Source organism: Uloborus diversus, chromosome 5, assembly GCF_026930045.1.
Source record: "Uloborus diversus isolate 005 chromosome 5, Udiv.v.3.1, whole genome shotgun sequence".
NCBI classification, from domain to species: Eukaryota; Metazoa; Arthropoda; class Arachnida; order Araneae; family Uloboridae; genus Uloborus; species Uloborus diversus.
The window spans coordinates 85,424,582-85,446,998 of record NC_072735.1 but is presented as its reverse complement, the minus strand read 5'-3'; the positions used below and the strand labels follow the sequence as shown (position 1 = coordinate 85,446,998).

Here is a 22,417-nt window from a genome sequence, read left to right as displayed (position 1 = left end):
TAAGGATTGTACATAGTTAGGCAACAATAATTTGGTTTAATAAGATTAGATAACAAAAGAATACATTTCATATAATGTAAAATTTAAATTAAAATAAGAAAATAAGCAAATGCCACTCACTCTTTTACAGATATCAATAGCAAAAAACAATCTTGCCTAAGTTGTTTAGAACATGTGAGGATTTTTAGGAATCATTGTCCTCTTGGAGGGAAATTTTGATTAAATTTATCCAGCTTTATTAGGTTTAAATGATGGAAATTTGTAATGCTGTATCACTTAAAAAAATAGCCCAAGCAGTACAGTTAGTGTCCACATAAATGATATTTACACATGCACATATGCAAAGCCAAATCGGTTAAAATCTTCAGTGTCGATCAAATCTAAATAAAAGCCCCCCCTTTTTTTAACAAAGAAAAAAATCTTGTGGGTCAATGTACGTCAGAACACATTATTTCCCAAAATTCATGGTTTGCTCCCTTTTATGAAGTTAATAAATTAAAAAAAAAACTTGACTGCAAATTTTCTGTGATTTTCATTCAGTTTGATACTTTCCATTATGTTTATATTTATAAATAAGGTTTACTTACAATGATATGTACAATGGTATACAAGATGGAAACGTCAGTTTGCACTTATAAGCAAACAAATGAGGATGAAATGTGGAACATCAATGACTTTGTCACTAAATTACTCAATGAAAGGGGAAAAAGTATTGCACTAGGACTAGAGATGAAAATGAAACATCTAAAGAATCTTTTGATCAAACAGAAGCAAAAATCCCAATTACTCATAAAAATTGGAGTAGTAGTGAAGTTATCTAACACACCATATTCTGATGCATTAACTTTAAACAAAATCAAAGCAGCATTTGCAACCAATATTTTTGGCCACCCTCAAATCATGGAAAATGGAAAATAATACATAAAAAACAATATCACATTTCTACCGACTATAGAAACATTCAATGACTGATTAAAAGATCACAAATCTAGTAACTAAAATTTATCAGCAGACATGTAAACATGTTTCAATTTCAAAATATTAGTTCCTGACAAAAGACATGTATAAACACATTTTGGCAAGACAATTTCCACACATTATTTTACACACCATGGAAATTTTCAATAAATAGCTTTTATTTAAAAGTAGTTTACTTCTTAAACCAAACTAGCTTTCAAAGACAATTTAAGGCAATCTTAAGCATAGAAAAATAAAAAGCATAGTTGTAAAAAGGCAGAAAATTATCAAAAAAAAAAAAAAAAAACCAGGCAAAATAATATTTTGGATGATAAATCATGAAACTTAGGGACTGCAATCCAAAAAAATAACTAAATCTTTGAATTAGTTTCATGTACTAGATAACTTGTTGAAATTAGAAATATTTAGTTACTATTGAACTAAAAATTTCCAAAATATTTAGTAGCACAGTTCCATTTAATAAACTTTTTTCACTTCAGTAAAGAAAGATTTAAATATATATATGTATAATTCTGTACAATTAAATAAAATATAATTTAGAAGATGACTTTCTTGAAATATTTTTTTTTTTTACATTATCAAAGGCTGATTTATGGCTGATCTGTCTGCATTGGAATTCCCAAACAATTAGACTTGTTCCCTGCGATTTTATATTTCGTAACATAAGAAAAAAAAGTCGGGTCTTGAGTGCATATCAATACAGTATTTACAACCGAAAATTGGCGATCTTAATTAATGTTCCATTGCATCAAGATGAAAAATAACCCACCTTTTAAACACATTTCACATTATACTAGGTTAAGTTATTGAGCTAAACCATGAGCATCTGAAAAGAATACAAATATATACGTTTTTTTACTAGAAGGACAAACGGAGCAACAATATAAGAGAGTATTTTATTATCTTTTGTGATTTAAGGGAGTTCAATTATTATAGCTGAAATTAAAAAAAGAAAAACATTGCAGTTACAATGTAAAATTATAAAATTAAAGAAAAGAACATAAAAGCATTTTATTGTGCTATTAAAACAATGACTAACTTTTTGATAAAATTATCATTATTATTTTATTTATTTATTTTTGTTTTACTGAATGTTTCATTATTATGCTCAGAAACTAAACAATGTGCATAGCAGTTGAATTAGGTTAAACTAAGATAAAGATGAAAAAAAATACTATACAAAGCAAATATGATTTTGTAAGAACTTTGAACTTGTCAAACATAAGTTTAGAATTTTTGCTTTAATAAAGTATGAGTTACAAATTGAGTCTCCATTAAAAAAGGGAGAAGTTAAAATTAAAGTATTTCTTTTGTAATAGTATATAAACTTTTTTATGTATCATTCAAATTATGGGTCAGAAATGGAGTTGTTGCACACTACAAGTACAACTTGAGTTCGCCAAAATAATAAAAATACAGATGCATTTTGCTTTTGTTAACATTTTACCCTTAACAGTTTTCAGTAATACACCTACTTTTTCATACACAACTAAATTGTATAATCAAACTAAATATGAATGTGCAAAATTTTTGATGCAGTTGAATCTCCTGTTTGTGATATTTTGGATAAATGTCAATTATTGATTCAGAATGTATGAGTGCAATATTTAAATAATCTCAGCAAAAAATTAATTTTAAAATGGAACATTTTCTTTAGAATACAGATCAAGTCAGGTTTCCTTCGGTTAAAATGAAGTTGGCTGCATTCAAATATGAACTGATTTTGAATAGAAACTACTAGAGTATAAAAATATCATAGACTGCAATCCCTAAAAAAAAAATAGTAAGCATATGTTTCTGCAATAGAATCTTTTATCCCAAATATAAAATCCTTCACACTGTACCTTACACTATGAAAAACACAAGCAACCGGGTGTCAAAGCTAACTTTAAGTGACAATAAATGCATAGCTCATTTTTGCTACCTCAGAAGCGATCAAACAGAGGTTCCTGAATGTCAAACGACCTTAAGTTTCTTGCCATGCTGTGGGATGGGCTCACTGTTGCTGGCCTCGCTCATGAATCGCACTTGTGGTTGGCCAATGAGGCTTGCTTGCAGAGTGGCAGCTTCTTTCAGGCCATTGGTCATGGCAGCATTGCTGCTGTACATGTCCTGTGAGATGCTGCTGCAGTTAGACTCACTCAGAGACCCATTCTCCAAACCACTCTTATTGGTGTTGCCACAGAGGCCAACATTCTTTGAATTGATTACAAGGTCATTGCTTAGGGTGCTCATTTTGGTTCCAAGGCCAATAAACTAAAATCAAACCATTTAAAAATAAGAAATTTCACAAAATAAGGAAATCAACACATTTTCAAAATGACTAAATAACAGAAAATAGCTTGGTAACATAGCGATGGTTACAAAAAGTTAATGGTAAAAATTCTTTTTGAAACCATTTTCAGTGTATAAATACAATCCATAACAAATAAGTGAAAATGACATGTATTGCAAATTTATAAAACACTTGCAAATATTATTCATTAATGTGATAATAAGATGTTAATACTTTAATAGGATGTTGAAACATCTTGGTTTCCTATTAGTTTTACTGCTTGGCGAATATCAGGAAGGCTTCAATAGTTTTAGTCACATAGCAATTTTTTTCTTTCTCAGACTCTAGCTACTTATTTCCTACTTTATCAATATATTTACCAACCATTGTTTAAGCACATCCTTTTTAGTAAATAACTCGTCACAAAACCTTTGAGGGATTCCCATGACCTGGGGTTCCACGGAACACAATTTACGGAAACGCTGCTTTAGTGTATAGCGTCCCAAAATGTAGGTTCATTAGCTCAATTGGTAAGAGCCTTGCACTAATAACTCAAAGACGAGTGCAGTTTTTGAATGACTTATCTTCCTCAACTGAATTCTGGTCCAAATTGTCATGGATATATAATCTTAACTCACTGGGGATAGGATTCAAAACCACAGTTATGTTGTTTCATTGAAATCAGAAGAAAAAAAAGCTTATTTAATGTGGTAAATTGCATACAGATTATTTCTCAAAGTTTTTTTCTTTTTGTGGATATGGCATGACATTCTTAACCCTTGAAGCGGCTGTGCCGTAATATCACATCACATAGCCTATGTATCTACGAGCAGAATTTTATGTAGCGGTCACTTAAAGGGTTAACACTTTTTCATACCTCTAAAGTAAGACATCACTTGAAAGATTTTGTACTGCTATCAGTAGTAAAGAAACAGTATCTCAATACTTTTTTTGCTGTTATTCAAAACAAAAAAAAAAAAAAATCTGGGTTTTTGAATTCCTTCTGTTGAACATGAAAGGTTTCACTGGTTAGTTAGTCATCTTCATAGTTTTCAAATGCAACAAAACCGAAGCATATAAATCAGCTGAACGTAATACTGGTAGCTGGCTATGCACATTTAAACCTCCATTGAAGGAGGTAGCACCATAATTTTGAAAGAGAGATGGCATCATATGAATTGAGATGAACTTTAAGGGATCATTAGTATTAAGAACAATGTATGAGGGAACCATTGAACAGTAACAGAAATTTTACCTCTCCCATAACAGCAATGGGTGTTTCGTCAATTGCCTTAGCTACCCTGTGTTCAATGAGATAAAACATATATTCGTCATACAAAAGTCGAATCAGGTGAAAGGATCCAAAGCTGGCAGCACTCCTCAGTGTCAAGTCACGGATTACCATGGAACTGGAAAAAAAGGGAACGTTTAACTATCATAATATTGAGAAAAAGAAATCACAATGAATAAAAATGGCACCATAAGGAAGCTACACAGCTAAATGAGACATATGAAGCGATAGAACTGTGGGGAAAAGCAAATGGTTGTTTAAATACAAGGACAAAATATAATGACGAACTCCATTTCTTAAAACAAATTGAAACTATAGTTTAAAAATTTAACTTTGAACTACAGTAAAACCTCGATGAAGCATTATCTGATAAATTGCACTACAACACTACTATTTTGGGGTTTCTCTAAATTTGAATACAATTTTATGAAAATCATCTTAAAGGTTAACAATATATATCAGTTATAAACTACTGAAACCAGGCCCATCATTTTGAGAGATTAATTGCCCCCCTCCTCCCTCCTTCTTTGAGAAACTAATGTTTTATATAAAAGGGTATGGTTGTTGCTATTTTTGGATGTAATTTAGATTGACTACAATGTAATTCAACCCAGAAATAACCTTTGCCCCCCCCCCCCTTGGGAAAATTAGAATAAACGGGCCAGGCTGAAACAATATTCTTCCTCAACGTTAAATTTCAAACAAAGAACACAAAATTTTAGTATGTACCATAGATTTAAAATTTTATATGGGAGTAAACTCTTTACTAAGAACTCAATAGGAGAAAAACAATATTTAATACCACTAATAAAAAAAAAACAGTTCGAGAGAATTCAATATTTTGAAGTATCAGGGTGGCAGACAATCTAAAAATTCCCTGAGATTTCCAGGTTTTCCAGAGCAAAATTACTGAAATTTCAGTCACCACAAAAAGTACTTCAGATATTTTAATTTGGTTTTGAAACATAATTAAACCAATATATTATACAGCACATCTATATGTGCACACATACATACACAACTATGAGTGATGCCCCTACAAGCGTTTTTCATGCTTTGTATTCTAAATAAAAATTGCTTACATATAACCCCCCCCCCTCATCCCCTATATACTAATGAGGAAAAATTCAAAATATCATGAAGATTGTCGTTTAGAATTCGTTCTGCAGATTTATTCAAAACAAACTAAAAAGGCGACCACGTTCGCTGTAAAAGCCAATACATTGCCTATCGTATTCTCCAGGTTTTTCAGAGGTATTTTAAAATTCTCTGACAGTTCCCTGCTTTCCAGAGTGAGTGGCCAACCTGAGTTTTCAAATGGGCCTTCTAACAAGAAGTTTTATTTTTATTTCACTGTAATGACAACGTTAAGAATAAGAAAAACATATTTATCTTTTTAAAAGCTTACTACTGCTTCTCACAAAATATTTTCATGAGGAGAGCAAAAATGAAACGTTTCAACACCTAATATTAGAGAATAAGTTTTAAAAAACTAAGCAGGCAGTTCTACCTACAGACTACACTCAAGACAACGTCCTCTTTTCTTAACCTTTGATCTTGATACTATGGAACGGATTTTGCCTTTATTGCAAGTTTCACCCCAGGGATGTGTAGTGTGAGAGCAAAAAATTGTTTCAAACAACAAATTTGATTTCCTTTTTTCGTTTTCCCTCTTTTGCACTCTAAGCAAATTTAATCTTAGAAAAAGATTTTCTTAGCCCTTTTTTTAAATTTTACCTTTATTTTCATTTTTTATTTTTACATTACACTAGCTGTGTCACCTGGCTTTGCAGTCTACTTCAAACATACTCGTAAACGTTACTTCTAGTGACGGATGTTCAACTATCAGGCTTAACCAAAAAAATCAGAAAAATTTTGCAGCAGATTGCAAAAAAATAACCAAAAAGGAAACATTTTAAATCCCCCGATTACAGGAAAAGCTTCAAAACAAAAACCAGAATTTAATTTGTTCATATTCAAGAAAAAAATGGCAACAAATCTTTCTTCTCAATGATTTCTTTCCTTGCTACAAATTTTAATAAAAGCATCATTATGGAAAGTTGAGATGAAGTACTGAATAATAATTTGAATGGAGGAAACCTTCGAAAAATAGAGATTTTATGTCAAAATCTAAGTGTCATAACTAATAGTTTTTAATTGATATCTCGGCTAATCATTATCGGAGGATTATATTAAATAGTCAAACATAAAGACGGGAAAATTACAAATCTATCGATACCTGGTTTGATGGTCAGTTAACTGTGATGGGGAGAAATAACTAGGCCATAGATACATACACTCAGTTTTTATTTATTCTTACATTAACTTTTATCACACAGAGGTTTTTTTATTTTAAGGTGGAAAAAGGCTGCTGATTTTGCTGCAATAATGAAAAATATCTTTATAAATAAAATTTTCAGAACCATGAATCCCAACAAAGGAGAGAGAAATCCCTTCACTAACCTGTAAAATGACCATTTTAGGAGGAACTGCCGCGCTGCTTTGGGGAGATCTGGCTTGCCCTGATATGGTTGCAAAACCAAGTCTACTACACCTTCCAGCCACTGTGCCCATTGCTCAAGGGAATTCTGCTGCTGCAAAGTTATCTTGAAATCTTGTTCTAACTGCTGAACAGTGCTTTCATCACACTGACAAACCCATGATGCTTGTTCCTATGGAAATTCAAAATTAATTCAGAATCAAAGCATTTAAAAAAAATAATAATAAAATAAATAAATAAAACTTTTGAAAGCATGGACTTTGCAAAATAACATCATTGGATGATTTTCATTGAAAATAATGATTTCATGACATAAGGTATATCTGAAAATTTTTTGGTTAGTCACCAGTGGATTCACTAATAGTCATTCATGACCTTTTTTTTTAAATTAAAACATATGGGAATTATTGGTGTAGAAGATCTAACTGCAATTACATTTATTTGCATTTCTTTCTTTTTTCAATCACCCCTAAATGCGTTTCATTCGCGTTTGCTCGTTCTTGTGGGGGTGGGGTAGGAGAGTGAAACGAGTAATGGCTTCTTGTATCTGTTAGCAGTATGGAGTACAGTATAACCCCGATTTAATGATTGCCATGGGACTGGAAAAGTTATCGTTAAATCGAGGAGCATAGACATTCAATGCAGTCAAATCTGGACCAGTAAAATATATCACTAAATTGAGGAAATCATTTAATTGGTTAACATTAAATCAAAGTTATACTGTACTATGAGAGAACTAGAGATTTGTGTTTACATCAAACAAAAATTGCTGCAAAATAGAAACGACTTGTTTGGAAAAATACACAGTCCAGTCACATTAATGTGACCACCACGTACTTTCCACGTCAGAGTTAAATAAACAATCACAGAAGGCAGGTGGCAGCACAGTGCAATTGAGCGTATATAAAGAGTGTGTGAGGGCTTCGGAAAACATTTCAATCGTAGGCGTAATGCAGAAACGAAGCGATTTATCCGGAAAAAAAAAGGGCAATGGGGCCCAAAAGTCCAAAAGGGCATGATCATTGGCTTTCGGGCCAAGGGTGGAAGCATTTCCAAAACGGCTCAGTTTGTGAACTGTTTGCGCGCCGCTGTGGTAAAAAGGTATCGTGCATGGCAAAATGAAACTGTCCAAAATCAGCGACGTCGAAAATGTGGTGCACCACGGGCCATAGATGACAGAGGCGAACGACGGTTGCGGAGATGCGTTTGGGCAGATAGACGGGCTACCGTTGAGCAACTGACCACCAAAATGAACCAAGGGGCTACCAAAAGTGTCTCCCAAACTATTATTCAGCGAACATTGCTGCGTCTGGGCCTCCGAAGCAGACGCCTGGTTCGTGCACCCATGCTGACTGCTGTTCATCGACGACGAAGGCTAGAATTTGCACGCCAGTACAGCAGCTGGACGTCCACTGAGTGGCAACAGGTAGCGTTTTCAGATGAATCGCATTTTATGCTCCATTGGACAGATGGACGTTGGCGTATAAGGCGTGAAACCTCTGAAAGGAACCACCCTGCAACCATTGCCGGAACGGTCCAAGCTGGAGGCGGGAGCATTATGGTCTAGGGAATGTTTTCCTGGCATTCTCTGGGTTCACTGATCATTGTGGAAGGCACGATGGATCAATACAAGTACGCATCTGTCCTTGCGGACCATGTCCACCCCTACATGCGCATTGTTTTTCCTCAGGATGATGGCATCTTCCAGCAGGACAATGCGAGGTGTCATACAGCTGCCAGTGTACGTGCATGGTTCAAAAAGCACCAGGATGAGTTTACCGTCCTCTCCTGGTCAGCAAACTCACCTAACTTAAACCCAATCGAGCATCTGTGGGACCATCTCGATCGAGTTGTTCTCGCCATGGATCCTCCACCGCGTAATCTAGCGCAGCTGGCCACGGCATTAAAGTCGGCATGGCTCAACATTCCAGAGAACACCTTCAGGGACCTAAGTGACTCTCTTCCTGCACGTCTCACAGCAGTCCGCTCTGCGAAAGGTGGTTATTCTGGCTTTTGACAGAGGGTCACATTAATGTGACTGGACTGTGTATATATATATATGTATGTATATCAATGAAGTAATAATTATATTAAATGTGGCTGGTCAAGTATTTTACCAAAGTAAGACATTTAGTCACCCAAAGATGAGTAACTATTTTCAGGTTTAACACAAGTGCTTTTTGACTGCTTATTTCAATGAGAAGGAAGTGATAAGTTTGGCGTTGCAGCTGATGGTATTCCCATTTTCATACTTTTCCCCCTCAAAGTTAAATTCTGAAACTTAGCTCTCAAACCAAGAAACTGAGCTGCTTATATGAAAATAAATCATGACAATAAACCATATTCTTCTAGAACATTATAAGAATAGCATTTGTACACATAAACACTTAACTCCTCTCAAAGAGTGTCAACACCTTATTAAAAAATAAATAAATAACAGGAATTTGTTGTATGGTCGGTTGACTATATCAATTCCCAGACCTTAGTATTTAATAATAATTTATGTTGTATGGATGAGCATTTGATTATATTGATTATATATTTTAACACTTTTTTAAATATTCAGATATAATGAATACTACTACATATATGTTTTCTACACCTGCTAAAAGTCCTTTTTTTATAATTTTTGGAAATGACTGCTCTTTCTTAATCAGATTTCGAACTTTTCACTTTGTTTAGAAAATACATCCTAGATGTTTCTACAGTTTTAGTCAAGGAAGTATCATTTACAATAATGTATCAGTGAGCAATGTAGTTATGAATAAGTATTCATGAGATCTAGACTTCGATTGCAAGAAATTTAAGCGCTGTAATGTCCAGAAAATTAGAGGGGAAAAGTCTGGAAACACAATAACACATTCTAAGATATTAATTTTTTAAGGAAAATTGCAGTCAATAATGCCATTCATAATGAAATTGTAGCTACCAATTTCTTAATGCAAATAAACAAATGATGATAATTTTTAAAAGCTAGTATTTTTAGCCCATGATTCAAACAATTGATTAATATATCAATTTAAAATATCGATTGCATATTTTACACTGGTTTCTGGGATGTTTAAGAATTAGTCTAGACATTTCATTTAACTCTCTAATGTGTTTTCACTGTAATGAAATTCCACAATACTCATTACCCAAGAATTGAAATTTCTGGAACAGGATTTCCAGATAAACGAAAAACTTGTAAAATGTTCAAATAATATAAAAAGCTCTTGAAAAACTTCCAAACAAAACAAAAAGCAGTCTTAGAAGCTAGTAATTAAAAAGTGTTATCAAAATAAAAAGAGCTAACCCAGGTTAAAAAAAAAGCAGTTGATGGTTCTCATTGGGGATTAGTATTTTGTTCCTTTTAATTGCATTCAACTATTAGTGAATAATAACATTTTTTCTCCCTTTGCTCCATCCTTTTAAAAATAAATAAAAAGTCACAATTACTTGAACATTGTGAAAGTCAACCCGATTAAGATCAGCCATCATTTGGCTTATTTGTGAAGAATTTTGAAGGACGGCTCGGGCTGCCTGCGCCAGATGGTTCAGCGAAGTATAGCGCCGCAGGGTCTGGGCAAAGGCACTTACTGCACTCACCTGGGTAGATAATAAGAGAAGTCAGAAAGAAGAAGAATTAAATCAATTAAGAATTAATGAACAGCAACTTATTATGTGCATCTAAGATAAAAGTTACCATACAAGTTATGTATATTCAGTCAGAACTTCAATCATACCTTGTTAGTTAACAGATATAAGAACTTACTTTAACTTTAACCACTTCTTCTGGGCAGCCAGACATGGCAGATGAAAGCCAGGATTCTAAGCACTTTGCAAAATTTCTAATGGCTTGGGTCAAGGAGCCTAAAAAGTGTTACAATCATTTAGTAATAATTTGGAATGTTACATTTAATGATAACTAAGTAATTTTTAATCAGTTTCATTACCATAACACTTTAATTCAAAAAATAAAAAACTTGTATAATTATAATACAGTGGAGTGCCATAAATTCACTGACACAAAATCTGCATTGACTTAGTCCAAAACTGATTTTGCAGTTAAAACCATTTCTGCCGTGTTAAACTTAAATAATGGGAGTGTCCAATAGTTTTTTAGTTTGTTTGCTTATTAATTTTTAGAGAGATCTAACGATAGAAAAGCAGGGTATGGGGGATAAGAGCTTGACAGTTTTCAATATGCAAAATAGAAAGGATTTTTCTTCCAAGAAAGTTTCCAAACAAAATGATTTATGTACAAGGGTTGTGGCAAAAGCCATGGCAGCTATTTTTTTCCTTAAAGACACCAGACCAGAGGGAAAATATGACACATACAGATGAAAGGACAAGGTGTTAACTACATATGTGGACAATGAATAGCACTGAAAAATTGTAACACACTAATTTACTACAGTAATATTCAGGGCAATATGGCTTTAATGGTGCAAAAAGAATGAAAACACAGTACACATAAAGTTGACATGACAAACCTGGGCCTAAGGAACCTCAATGTAGTCCCCTGCTACTGTCACCACAATCTGCCAACAATGTGGTAGGCGCTGAATACTATCAGCTGCATCATTTGCCGCACCATGTGTGTGATCGGGTCAGATGTTGGCGCACAGCATTAGCAATGTCTCCTTGTGCTGCAAACCATCTACTACGCATTAGTTCCTTGATCTTGGAAATGATATCGAAGTACAGGGCGAGCACTGTGTGTGCCCCCAATTCTTCCCATCCCCAACATCGGAGTAGCTGCTGTACACACTCTGTTTCTTGTGGTCTTGCATACGACACACCAACTGACTGATTTCACAGCCCTTGCTATGCTACTACCAACTATCACTGAGCCATCTGTTATTCTGCATACACACTATGAAGACTTCCACACAACACATATACATTTGTGATCGGTTGACCTATGTACAAGGAAAAAAATTGTTGCCATGACTTATGCCCTAACAATCCTTGAAGTTTTCTGAAACTAAAAGTAAAATAATTTTTGTATGTCAGCGATATTATTTTGCTAAATAATGAAATATGAACGCAGGTTTATAAAAATAAAATCAGACAAAAACTTAAAGCCATGATGTACTTCTAGTGCTTATAAATATTTTTTCCAATCTGCAATCCAATATGGAAGTGAAGTACCTAAAATATCACTTACTTGGAATTGGACGTAAAACGTCTGGTATGAGAACATCAACTAAGTTTTGATAAAATTGATAATCTGATTTTCGCATGAAATGCAGAACAGGTTCATGTTTACACAACTGAAAGAATCTGCTTTTGCTTAGAATCTTCTCATGTTCCCTATAAATAAAGTAAAAGTCAATAAAGAGAGCTTTTAATAGATATGAACATGCATCTATCAAGCACAATAGTAGAAGAATTGAACACATTTTAAGAAACACACAAAGAAAAAGGCAGAAAAAAGAAATTTTGAAAAGTAAAAGGGGAGTGGTAACAGAAAAAAAAAATCCTGAAATGCAAAATTTTTGTTGTTTATCTTTTCTTTTAAAATTTTTTTTTCCAAAACTGAAAAAATATGCTAAAAGTAAGGGCAAGTTTTCTTGGTTTAAAAAAATTATTTTTGATTAACTTTTTAGATTTTATGAAATTTATTATGCTTCAGAGAAAAGGGACAAGGAGAAGCCATGTAGTACAGTAAAAATAGGGGTCGGACCCAAACATCCAAAAAAAAAAAAGCTAAACCTGGTGCAAATTGTTTATTACCCTCCCAATAAGAACAGGTAAAAAGTCCCACCCCATTGTGCGTCGGGTTTTGGAATGGGGGGCATCTAAAAATTGCAGTTTTGAGTATTTTTTCAGAATTTTTAGAATAAATTTAAAGTGAGAATATTATGTTATACTAAATTTAAAAGCATAAAATTAAAGGTATTTGACCCCCAAGAGGGATGACAAAACCCACAAATGCTACAGAGCCCCCCTATCCCCGTAAAGCGAAGCAGTACCCCCGAACCCCCCTCCATACATTTCATATGGAAACATTATTTTATGCTAAGAAAATTGTTAGAAATCAAGTGTGTCCATTTTCCAAGAGCGATGGTGCACCTCCTCTCAAAGCTACAACACCCCCCCCCCCCTCTGCCAAATAAAATAAATCCTCACAGGGTTCATACTCTATTTGGATGAAAAAATTCCATGACTTTTCCAAAACTTTTTCATGACTTCATAAAAATTTTCATGACCTTGTTACATGAAGAGAATAGTACTATTTAATATCAAACTTTTCCTGTTTTTTTTTTTTTTTTTTTTTTTGGGAAATGAGAATTAGCAAAACTGCTACCTGAATGCCACTACCTCATCGAAGCACTTACTTATGATTGAAAAAATATGTGTGAGTGTACACCTAAAAAATTAAACTATTCTTATTTGTCTTCTTCTTATAAATTTAAGTAAAGCAAAAAGACAGTGAATGGAATGTAACGATGCTTGAATGTCTAATATTGTTTTTTTTAAATTAACGGGCAGAATGATAATAAATGGGAAAAAGGTTGAATGAGTCATTACTAAGTTTCAATAAATTAGCTTCAAAAGTTGCCTTTTAGTGTTAAGAGTGTATTTAATTATCTACATAACTTGACAGTATTTTGGTGCTTTAAAGTATAAAGTCACATTCTTTAGTAAATTAATGTTTCTAAACCAGATATTTATATTAAAAAAAAACATTTAGTAGTGAATAGATCTTCTGATTCTTGTACTTGTTTACTAATTTGCGCATTTTCAAATGCATATAAATTAAGAGATTCAGAATTTCCAGAACATAGTGTTTGATTCCCGACATTGAGCATAGCAGGGGGACACATGAATTAGTTTTACGGGTCGCTTGTTGGGCACTACTCTTTTTTCGAGTGTTCAGGTCCCCTATTTCTGTGTTCTGTCGTCTGAATTAAGATCTTAATTTTCTAAAACCTTCGACAAATTGAGATAAACAAGCAAAAATTTAATAATAAAGTTTCTACGAGTGATGGAAAGGAACTTGGATGCAATTGGCTTGTGTTTTTTGAGTGGGCGCGGCAAAATCAAGACCGTGCAAGATCGTTAATACAGAACATAAAATATATAAAATATATGAAGTGTTGAAAATAATGGTAAATTCAAAATGAGTGATGTCCAAGCAGTAAAATCTCATTGCGAAAACAAAAAACAAAACAAAAAAAAAAAGATGTGCGGCTGCTATAGAAGTGGATGCAATGAGATTTTAAAAACTCAGATTTATTTTTGGAATCGTTTAAATTTTCAGCTTTAATAGCTTTTATGTGCAATACTGTTGAATCACTCAAGATTTCTAATGCTGTTTTATCTACTGTTACTTTCTTTTTGCCCAGGATATTTTTCCATGACTTTAAATAAATTTTCATGACTTTGAATGAAAATTTCAATTTTCCATGACTTTTCCAGGTCTGAAATTTGCTTATTCTTTTTCCATGACTTTCCAGGATTTCCATGACCCGTACGAACCCTGTCCTCACCCCCCCCCCCCACCTTTTATTTCAAGTACAAGTAATATTTCATGCAAATCTAAAATGCATAAATCAGGACTGTCCACCCCATAAGAACAGTAGCTCACGTCCCAAAACGAAATTATGTACTAAAATATTATCCTCCCCCCCCCCTCTGATGGTGCACATTTGATTAAATGGCCAGAAAAATAACGCTGAACTGTTTTTTGCTTTCAAATGATTTCTCCTAAGCTTGTAACAAAAAGTCTTCGTTATCAAGATGTTTTTTGGAATCTAGATCCTCAACAAAATCGTTATTGTTGCAGCTATGTATAACACAGTTTGTGCATATAATTGAGCACTTCAGTCTACTTTCAGACTTTTCAAACATTCAGTATATCCAATGAACCCCTCAGAGCAAGCACAAGATTTGAGACGCAGAAAGTCTTCTAGAGCAGAAGGCTTGGCTGTTGTAATAGGACTTCATTTATATTTCTGTGGTGCTTTCTTTACACCCATCAAAAATGACACTAGCTTTCCCATACTTACAAGTGACCTACACGCTGCATTGCTGGCATATTTCCTTGAAACTTACATATCATTACCAAAAATATGTTCAAGCGGGTATCTTCCTTCTATTACATATGAGGCAGTGAGAAGCAAAGGGCAAAATTAAAAATTTGGAGATAACCAGTACAAATGGTTAGTGAACCTCTCCTATATCTTGGGGCAAGAAATGGTCCTAGTAGACCTGGTAGTTGCTTCTATACAGCATGATTTAGAAAAAAAAATCAATGAAAGTTTACCTAGGATCTTATCTTTAAACGCGTTTTATTCAAAACTTGAAAATGTCCACTTACATCCCTTTGCTTCTCACTGCCTCATATATGACACCAGCTGTTCGTTCTGTGATTTTGGATGAATCTTTTGCTTCAGATAATAGTACTTTAACGATACAGGATTTCTTTCCTTCTGAAACCAGATTCATCGAATACTGATGGAGGATCAGCGCATAACTCGTACCAGAAGTTTTTAGCAATTTGTTATTCCATCTTTACTGTTCATACCATTCGGTGTAAAAGATGGTTTGGGCTTACACATCTTTACAGATAGTAACTACTCTCGTAACAGAAGCTAAAGACATAACTGCTTACCTCCTTTACAAAGAAATGCCACAAAATTGTTTGACTTCAATATGATTTGATGTTACTACCCGAACGTTAAAGGTCTTATCGCAACTCACCTTATCATCAGCGAGCAATACCCATACCAACTTGAGAGGGAAGAAACTTCTTGGGCTTTAGAAACGGATTGAGATTTCCAAACTTGAGAGACAAAAAGGTGTAAATATTTAGCATTCTATTGATGTATTGCTCATTGCTCTCATCAAGACTTGTTCTATCGTTGAATCACTACAGGTTCTAGACCACCTGAATTTGTCACTGCGTTAGATCGATGGATAGCTGATGTTTGATATGATCAAATTTTTTTTATTGCATAATGTACTCAAAAGTTTCAGATAGAGTTGCAAGTATATGTCCGCATATTTAGCATAATTCACATAACCAGCTGCGTAAAAGAGAGGTAGCTTGGTTTTTGCAAATGAGAACCCCCACCGACTTAGAGGGTGCAGAATTTCAGCATTGCCCGTCTCACTATTGGCAATTCCGTTTTGTCCCACCCTTACGGTGATGGCAAAAGATTGTAGAAAAGTTGAAGTAAGTTAATCAAGAAGAAGTAGGGAAACTTTGGTCAATTTGGACTTTTTTTATGCTGCACAGGAATTTTTTTTTCCAGCGCTCTAAACAGTTTAATAACTCCAGTCACAAATAATTTGGTTACTGAGCTCGCTTAGATCTTTTAGAATTATTATTCTGACATTACCATATCATTGTGAGGCATTTTGTTCTTCAGAAAAGTTTAAGTCAGGGAAATTTTTTCGTGAACTTCACTGCAAATGTGCACTCACTGTGATTTTGGAATGTAAATTCAGGGTCCCCCCCCCCCCCCTTAAAGCGATGGCGCACCCCTTAAGTGTGACGGAGTACCCATCAAGAATAAAAGTCCTCAGTAAAGAAAGAAATACCCCTTGAAAAAACTGCCTTAAAAATTCCAATGACGCAAAGCTGCTCCATGGACCCCTCCCCCATTCCCCCCCCCCCCCCGCCTGTACACCCCGGTTAATTAGAATTTTTTTATGAGAGAGTTTATTGTTTTACTATTATAGAGTGGTTTCTGCGAGGTTTCAGAATTTTTTTTAAGTAATAGAAATTATTTTTATTTAAATAGAGGATTATTTCGTCTCCCCCCCTTCCCCCCAAAACCCGACGCGCAAAGTGCTGGGACTTTTTACCCCTTCTTGCTGGAAGGGTAAGAAGTAATTTGCAACAGGTTTCACTTTTTTTTTTTTGGATGTTTGGGTTTGGCCATTTTTTGGCCTAATTTTACTGTACTAATGTGATTCTAATGGGAAATTAGGGGCCCGGCACTTTGGGGGGTACGGCTCGGAATCAGAGTAGTTGCACAAATTTTAAATTTTGTGAGGGAAGGAAGGTGATTAAATTAACAAGGGGTCCACTTGGCTCTCAAGGGCCCTACTAGAGGGTCCAGTACATGACATGTTTTGCTTAAGAAAAACTTAAAAGTTCAGATATTGTTAATTAGAAAGCAAATTTTATACATTTACTTTGATGACAAATGGGGGAGGGGGCAGAATGTAGAGAAATTAGTTTACATTTAGCTGTCCACAACCTCAAGATTCAGAAAATTTTCAAGTGGCCAATGGCCACTAGACTCAAAAAACTTGGTGGCCACCAGTTTTACCGGGTTTTGAAAACAGCGCTCTAGTACAAGAATGGGGGGGGGGGGAGGATTTCAATTTGTATTTTTTGAAACAAATATTATGAAAGTGATGCTAAAGGAATGCTAACAAGAAATATAAATTATATTAATCATGGAAATATAAGAGGCTTTGGGTGAAGGTTGGGAGCTCCTGAAGCAAATGATTCATTCCACCCATTTTAAAGTTTCATAAGGAAAAAAAATCATTAAACCAAAAATAAAGTAGTGTACACAGTACCATGGTCCCACAGTGGAAAAAAAAAGTATTTCCCATAAAAACAACAACAAATTCCTTTAAAATCTTTTTGTAAATCATTGCAAACACCATGGTAGTAAAAATCAACATGCACCTTTTAGGTAACTAGTTTAATGAAAAGAATTAACTGTAAGAAAATTAGCACGAAGGGAATTGAAAAAATATTGGATAAACATATGATTTGAATTTTTTCAATAATTAAGATTAATGGTTTTTTTTTTCTTTTTGGCATAAAAATAATTAACTACAAACCTCCTCCAGTAATATACAATTTGGCATTTACCAAGAATATATTTCCAAAAAAAAATCTTTTTGCATTATTTGAACTAAGGGGATGACCAAACATGGCGACTACGTTCCATACGCAGCATCTCTATGTTAGGAGGACTATGAAGGGAAAACGATCAAAGGACTGGCTATTTGGCTCTTATTTTAATCTGATGCGATTGAAGATTAAAAAATTACAACAGTTATTCGAATAAATAGAAACTAGCCCCCGTTGTTTAAACAATTTTCAATGGAATGTATTCCTAACCGAATGCGAGTATTAGCGTCCACATCACAGCAGAAATATAAGATATAACTTATAGAAATAGAGTAATATAGTTTTTTTCTTTCTATTTTTAATGATGTATAGGATTTTTAATGAAATACAGGATTTATGGGACAACATGGAACATTGATTATGGCAAAGGAATGATAAAACAGGGCGTAAAGGGGGGGGGGTCAAAACAAGTTGCCTTTTCAATTTTTAAATTAAATAATTTGTCTTCCTATTTTGACGATTTTTTCAGAATAAAGGCTGTTTGAGTTAATTGGGAAACAAATAGAATCGGAACGACCTTCGAGGGTTTATGTAAAAAAACATACAATATGTTTTTTTTTTTTTCACTTTTAAAGAGTTAAAATTTGCAAAATATTTTCATACTTTCAGAACAAGATTTAAAGTTTCAGAAACAGGTCAATAATTAATCCTTAAAAAACTACAATTAAGACAAAATAGTCAGTTTTTAGCACATAAGCATCTAAATCAATTAGAATAAAAAAAAAATGTTCTGAAGATAAAATTTCGCATTTTTCCAGAAAATAATTACGAATTACCCAGGAAAAAGGGCATATTTTTCGTTGTTATCAATAGTTTGCACTGCAATAAGCATCCAATGCCATTTTCGGAAACTTAGGCTCTTAAAAAGTCTTGTGTACTGCCATCTTCGGAATGACCAAATATGGCGGCGACGACAAAAATTAAGAAATAATTTTTTTAATTTGTAGCGTGAAAACAATTTAAAAATAATAAATCTTCGTGAAACTACAATTCAGTTGAAAAGTTTTTAGCACATTTGCGTCCAAGGCAATGAGGATAAGGTTAAATGTTAAGAACAAAATTTTTCATTTCTCAAAAAAATTACATATTTAAAATAAATTAAAAAAAAGAAAAAACAAATTGCAGCACATTTCGCGTTTTTTTTTTCATTAGTTTGCAGTTAAAGCAAACATCCAATTCTGCTTTGTTTTTGGAAAGTTAGGCATTTAAGCATCGTGTCTACTTCCATCTTATCAATGACCAAATATGGCGACTACGTTTCATTCGTAGCTGAAAAGACTGATTAAAAAACAATTTTCCCAATTGACCCTACCATCCGCAGGCTTGTGCTTTAGATGCAGGAAAATGTTCTTCTCCCGCTAAATTTGTGCATAATTCCTGTTCACCTTAGGAATTTTTTTCTTTGGAACTATTGAGGGGCAAAAATGGCGTCCGCGGTCCTTTTTTATTTTATTGCCAGCTTCATTTTGGTTCAAAACTTTTTTTTCAGGAAACATCGATAAAAACGAAGATTAGAGCTCAAGGGACAAAATTCCCTGAGAAAAATTGGATTTTTTTGGGGGGGGGGGGCAAAATTTGAAATTTCCCTGACAGTTTTAACTATGTCGTTTTCCATGACAATTCCAGGTTTTTCGGAGCGTACGAACCACGTTTAATAACCGTATTTTCCTATGTATTATCCGCAGGCAGCCTATAATCTGCAGGTTCTAAAATGGGCCTAAAGAAAAAAAAGTTTCGTATAATCGGAGGCGGTGTATAATACGATGTAAAAAAATAAAGTTTGAATTTAATATACCATTTGAGCAACTAAACTAAAAACATGAAAAGGTAATTACTTTGAAGAAATAATCAAAATTAATCCGAAATATAATCTGAAATACAATGATTTCTTTTTGAAATCATGATTCTAGTACGCTAATTACTTGAGAAACAAAGAGTCAAGACAAAGGAGCAAACGCTCTAATCTTGTGCAAATGGCTTCCTAATTCACTGTATTCTTGCTTTTATTACATGGCCTAAAAGGCGTAAGAGGAGCATTCAAGCATCGTAAAATAACCAACATACAGCCAGGCAGTGAGAAAGAACATGCAAGCTTTGTAAAATAAACAACATTCAGTCGGAGTACGGTCTCTATCGGTGAATCCTTATAGTACTGATGCATTGAAATTCTTTTCTTGGGATCTAAATTAAAATAACCCCCAAAAAAGTTGGCGACTGCAGAAATTTTTTGGGGTCGCCAATTTTGAAAACTGAGTCGCCACGTGGCGAGTGGCGACCGCAAATCTTGACCTTTAGTCCACAGGTTCCACTAAAGCAGCGTTTCCCAACCGGTGGTTCGCGAAAATAATATTGTGATGGCGGAATTTAACATGCTTGTTTGAGATGAAGTTTACTGTTAAGGCGGTTTCAAGCAGATTTTGTCCGACAGCTATTCATTTGTCTTTCGCTCATTCAATAATCTTAGCATTGAAATGTTAGCATACTTGCTGACATATTTTACACTTAAATTATTATGTCAAAGCGACGGCTTTTCTGCTGTCATTGAGAATGATAGCTTAAAAAAAAAAAAAGCTTCACTTTTGAATACAATGTCCTCAGATGACAGAATATGAAAGGGTTGGTTTTCTCAGTAGGTTTTAATCAGATAAATTGATTAAACTTTATGAACATTACATGGAGCATATGCGAGCCTCTCATATAAATTTTAATTAATTTTTGAAGTTCAGTTTCTTTACCATTTGAGTGTAACGACGAGCTACTGCACCTCTTTTGTAGTGTGCTGAAAACACATAGAAATACTATTGCATTGTTATTTGCCGCTATAATTTTCACACTGCATAAACTACAATTTGCTTCAAGCTTTTTTTCTAAAAGAGAATGGCTAGTAGTCCAAAAATACCATAGGAAGTATGCAAAAATGAATTACTTCAGAAAATTTTCAAGGATAAAGCTTAGCAATGTGAAGCAGAGTAAAATGGTGTAAAAAATATCAATGGAATTCAACCATGCAATTTAGTTTGAATTAATGAAATTTATGCAGAAATTTCATCTTGTAGTAGGTGAGCTGAAAAAAAATATTTGTTTCGGTAAAAATTACTTTTGTGTAATAATTAGAATTAATTATAGGCGTTTCAATTATGTTTCAACATACGCATTTTATTCCTCAATTATAGCATAAGGATAAGAAAATTCTTCAGCAATCAAACAATTAATGTAGGCAGTAATATGTGTATAAGACAGCAAAACCCATAGTATTTTTCAAGAAAACATATATTTAGAGACTTTTCTAATTTTAAACGAAGAGAAAAGACCATTTAGTTAATCTGAGAGTTCTTTGAAAGGTATGTCTAAAGATAATTCTTTAATTTATTTGGTGATAGAGATAAATGTATCCGTGTCAGAAAAAGATACTTTAACTTTTATTACCTTTAGGACTACGTCTCTATGTGAAGAAGGATTTTCACAATAAACAGAGATAAATACTGAAAAAAATTGAATACTGAACCTAAGGTAGGATTGAAACTGTCAGATATTTGAGCCAAATTTTTGAACTTCTTTGTTCCACAAATATCCTGGTTTAAAAAGTTTTCAAAGTTGACTGAAGAACAATCACTGGGTATATTTTTTGGCAAATTTGTTTTGCATATATATATATTTTTAGCTATCATTTTAGTTTGTCGCAATATTTGTAAGTCTATGTTTTGCACTTTTGTTTTCATTCTTGTAAAAAACTATGGAGCAGCATCAAATGTGTGTGCTTTTTTTTTTTTTTTTGCTTGTAATTTATTACTTACTGCTCAAGGGGTTCGCCAACTTCTTTCGGATTTGGGAGGGGTTCGCAAGGGGGAAAAGGTTGGGAACTGCTGCACTACAGCAATCATGTTCAAACGAAAATTACGACTTCATTACAGTAATTCATTACTGTGATAATGCATATCACATTTTTTACCCATTTACATTTTCCCCATGTTTTCGGTCATTTTAATCGTTTTCTTCCCCCATTTTGTTGTTTTTTTATTTTCTTGTGCATTCCACGTTTTCCCCGCGTTCCCCCGTTAAATTTCGCACACTTTACGATATCAAATATGTGACTTATTCACTTTTCCCATCCTTTCGCTTTTTGTCAATTTTTCAAGCGTCGATCCGATTTTTCGCATCTTCTTGTCGGCCATTAAAATGGCGTAGCGTCCCCTTCCCTTCGTTGTTTGGGCGCCAAACGCACTCATTGGTTCCCGCGCATCGCCGCGTACCCGGATCTGATCGCTCATTTGCCGATTCATTTTTCCACCCCACTTCACTCTGCTTGCTGCTTCCAGTGCAACCGGACGTGCATCTCGTTGCTCCTTTTTCTCTCCGATGATGGCGAAAGAGATGGAAGTGTGCACGGCGTCAGGGGACGGCCGTTGCTCTCCGCAATATGGTTAAGACCTCAAGATGAGGTGAAAGTCTTATTTTTTCATATATGTTTAAAATATAATAATCAAGACCGTTATACTTCGT

At 34.1% G+C, this 22,417-nt stretch overlaps 1 protein-coding gene across 1 annotated transcript in view; it reads right to left on the bottom strand.

Annotated features, from left to right (window-relative positions):
• Positions 1 to 2,934: 2,934 nt before the first annotated feature.
• The window catches only part of LOC129222994 (DNA-binding protein RFX2-like), a 62,546-nt gene continuing 43,063 nt past the window's right edge, over positions 2,935 to 22,417 (bottom strand). The window contains exons 12-17 of the mRNA XM_054857558.1: positions 12,197 to 12,342; positions 10,799 to 10,896; positions 10,483 to 10,632; positions 7,008 to 7,216; positions 4,509 to 4,662; positions 2,935 to 3,234 (exon numbers count right to left, since the gene is read on the bottom strand). Coding sequence (XP_054713533.1) covers positions 2,935 to 3,234; positions 4,509 to 4,662; positions 7,008 to 7,216; positions 10,483 to 10,632; positions 10,799 to 10,896; positions 12,197 to 12,342 — 1,057 coding nt within the window. The remainder of the gene's footprint in view (positions 3,235 to 4,508; positions 4,663 to 7,007; positions 7,217 to 10,482; positions 10,633 to 10,798; positions 10,897 to 12,196; positions 12,343 to 22,417) is intronic.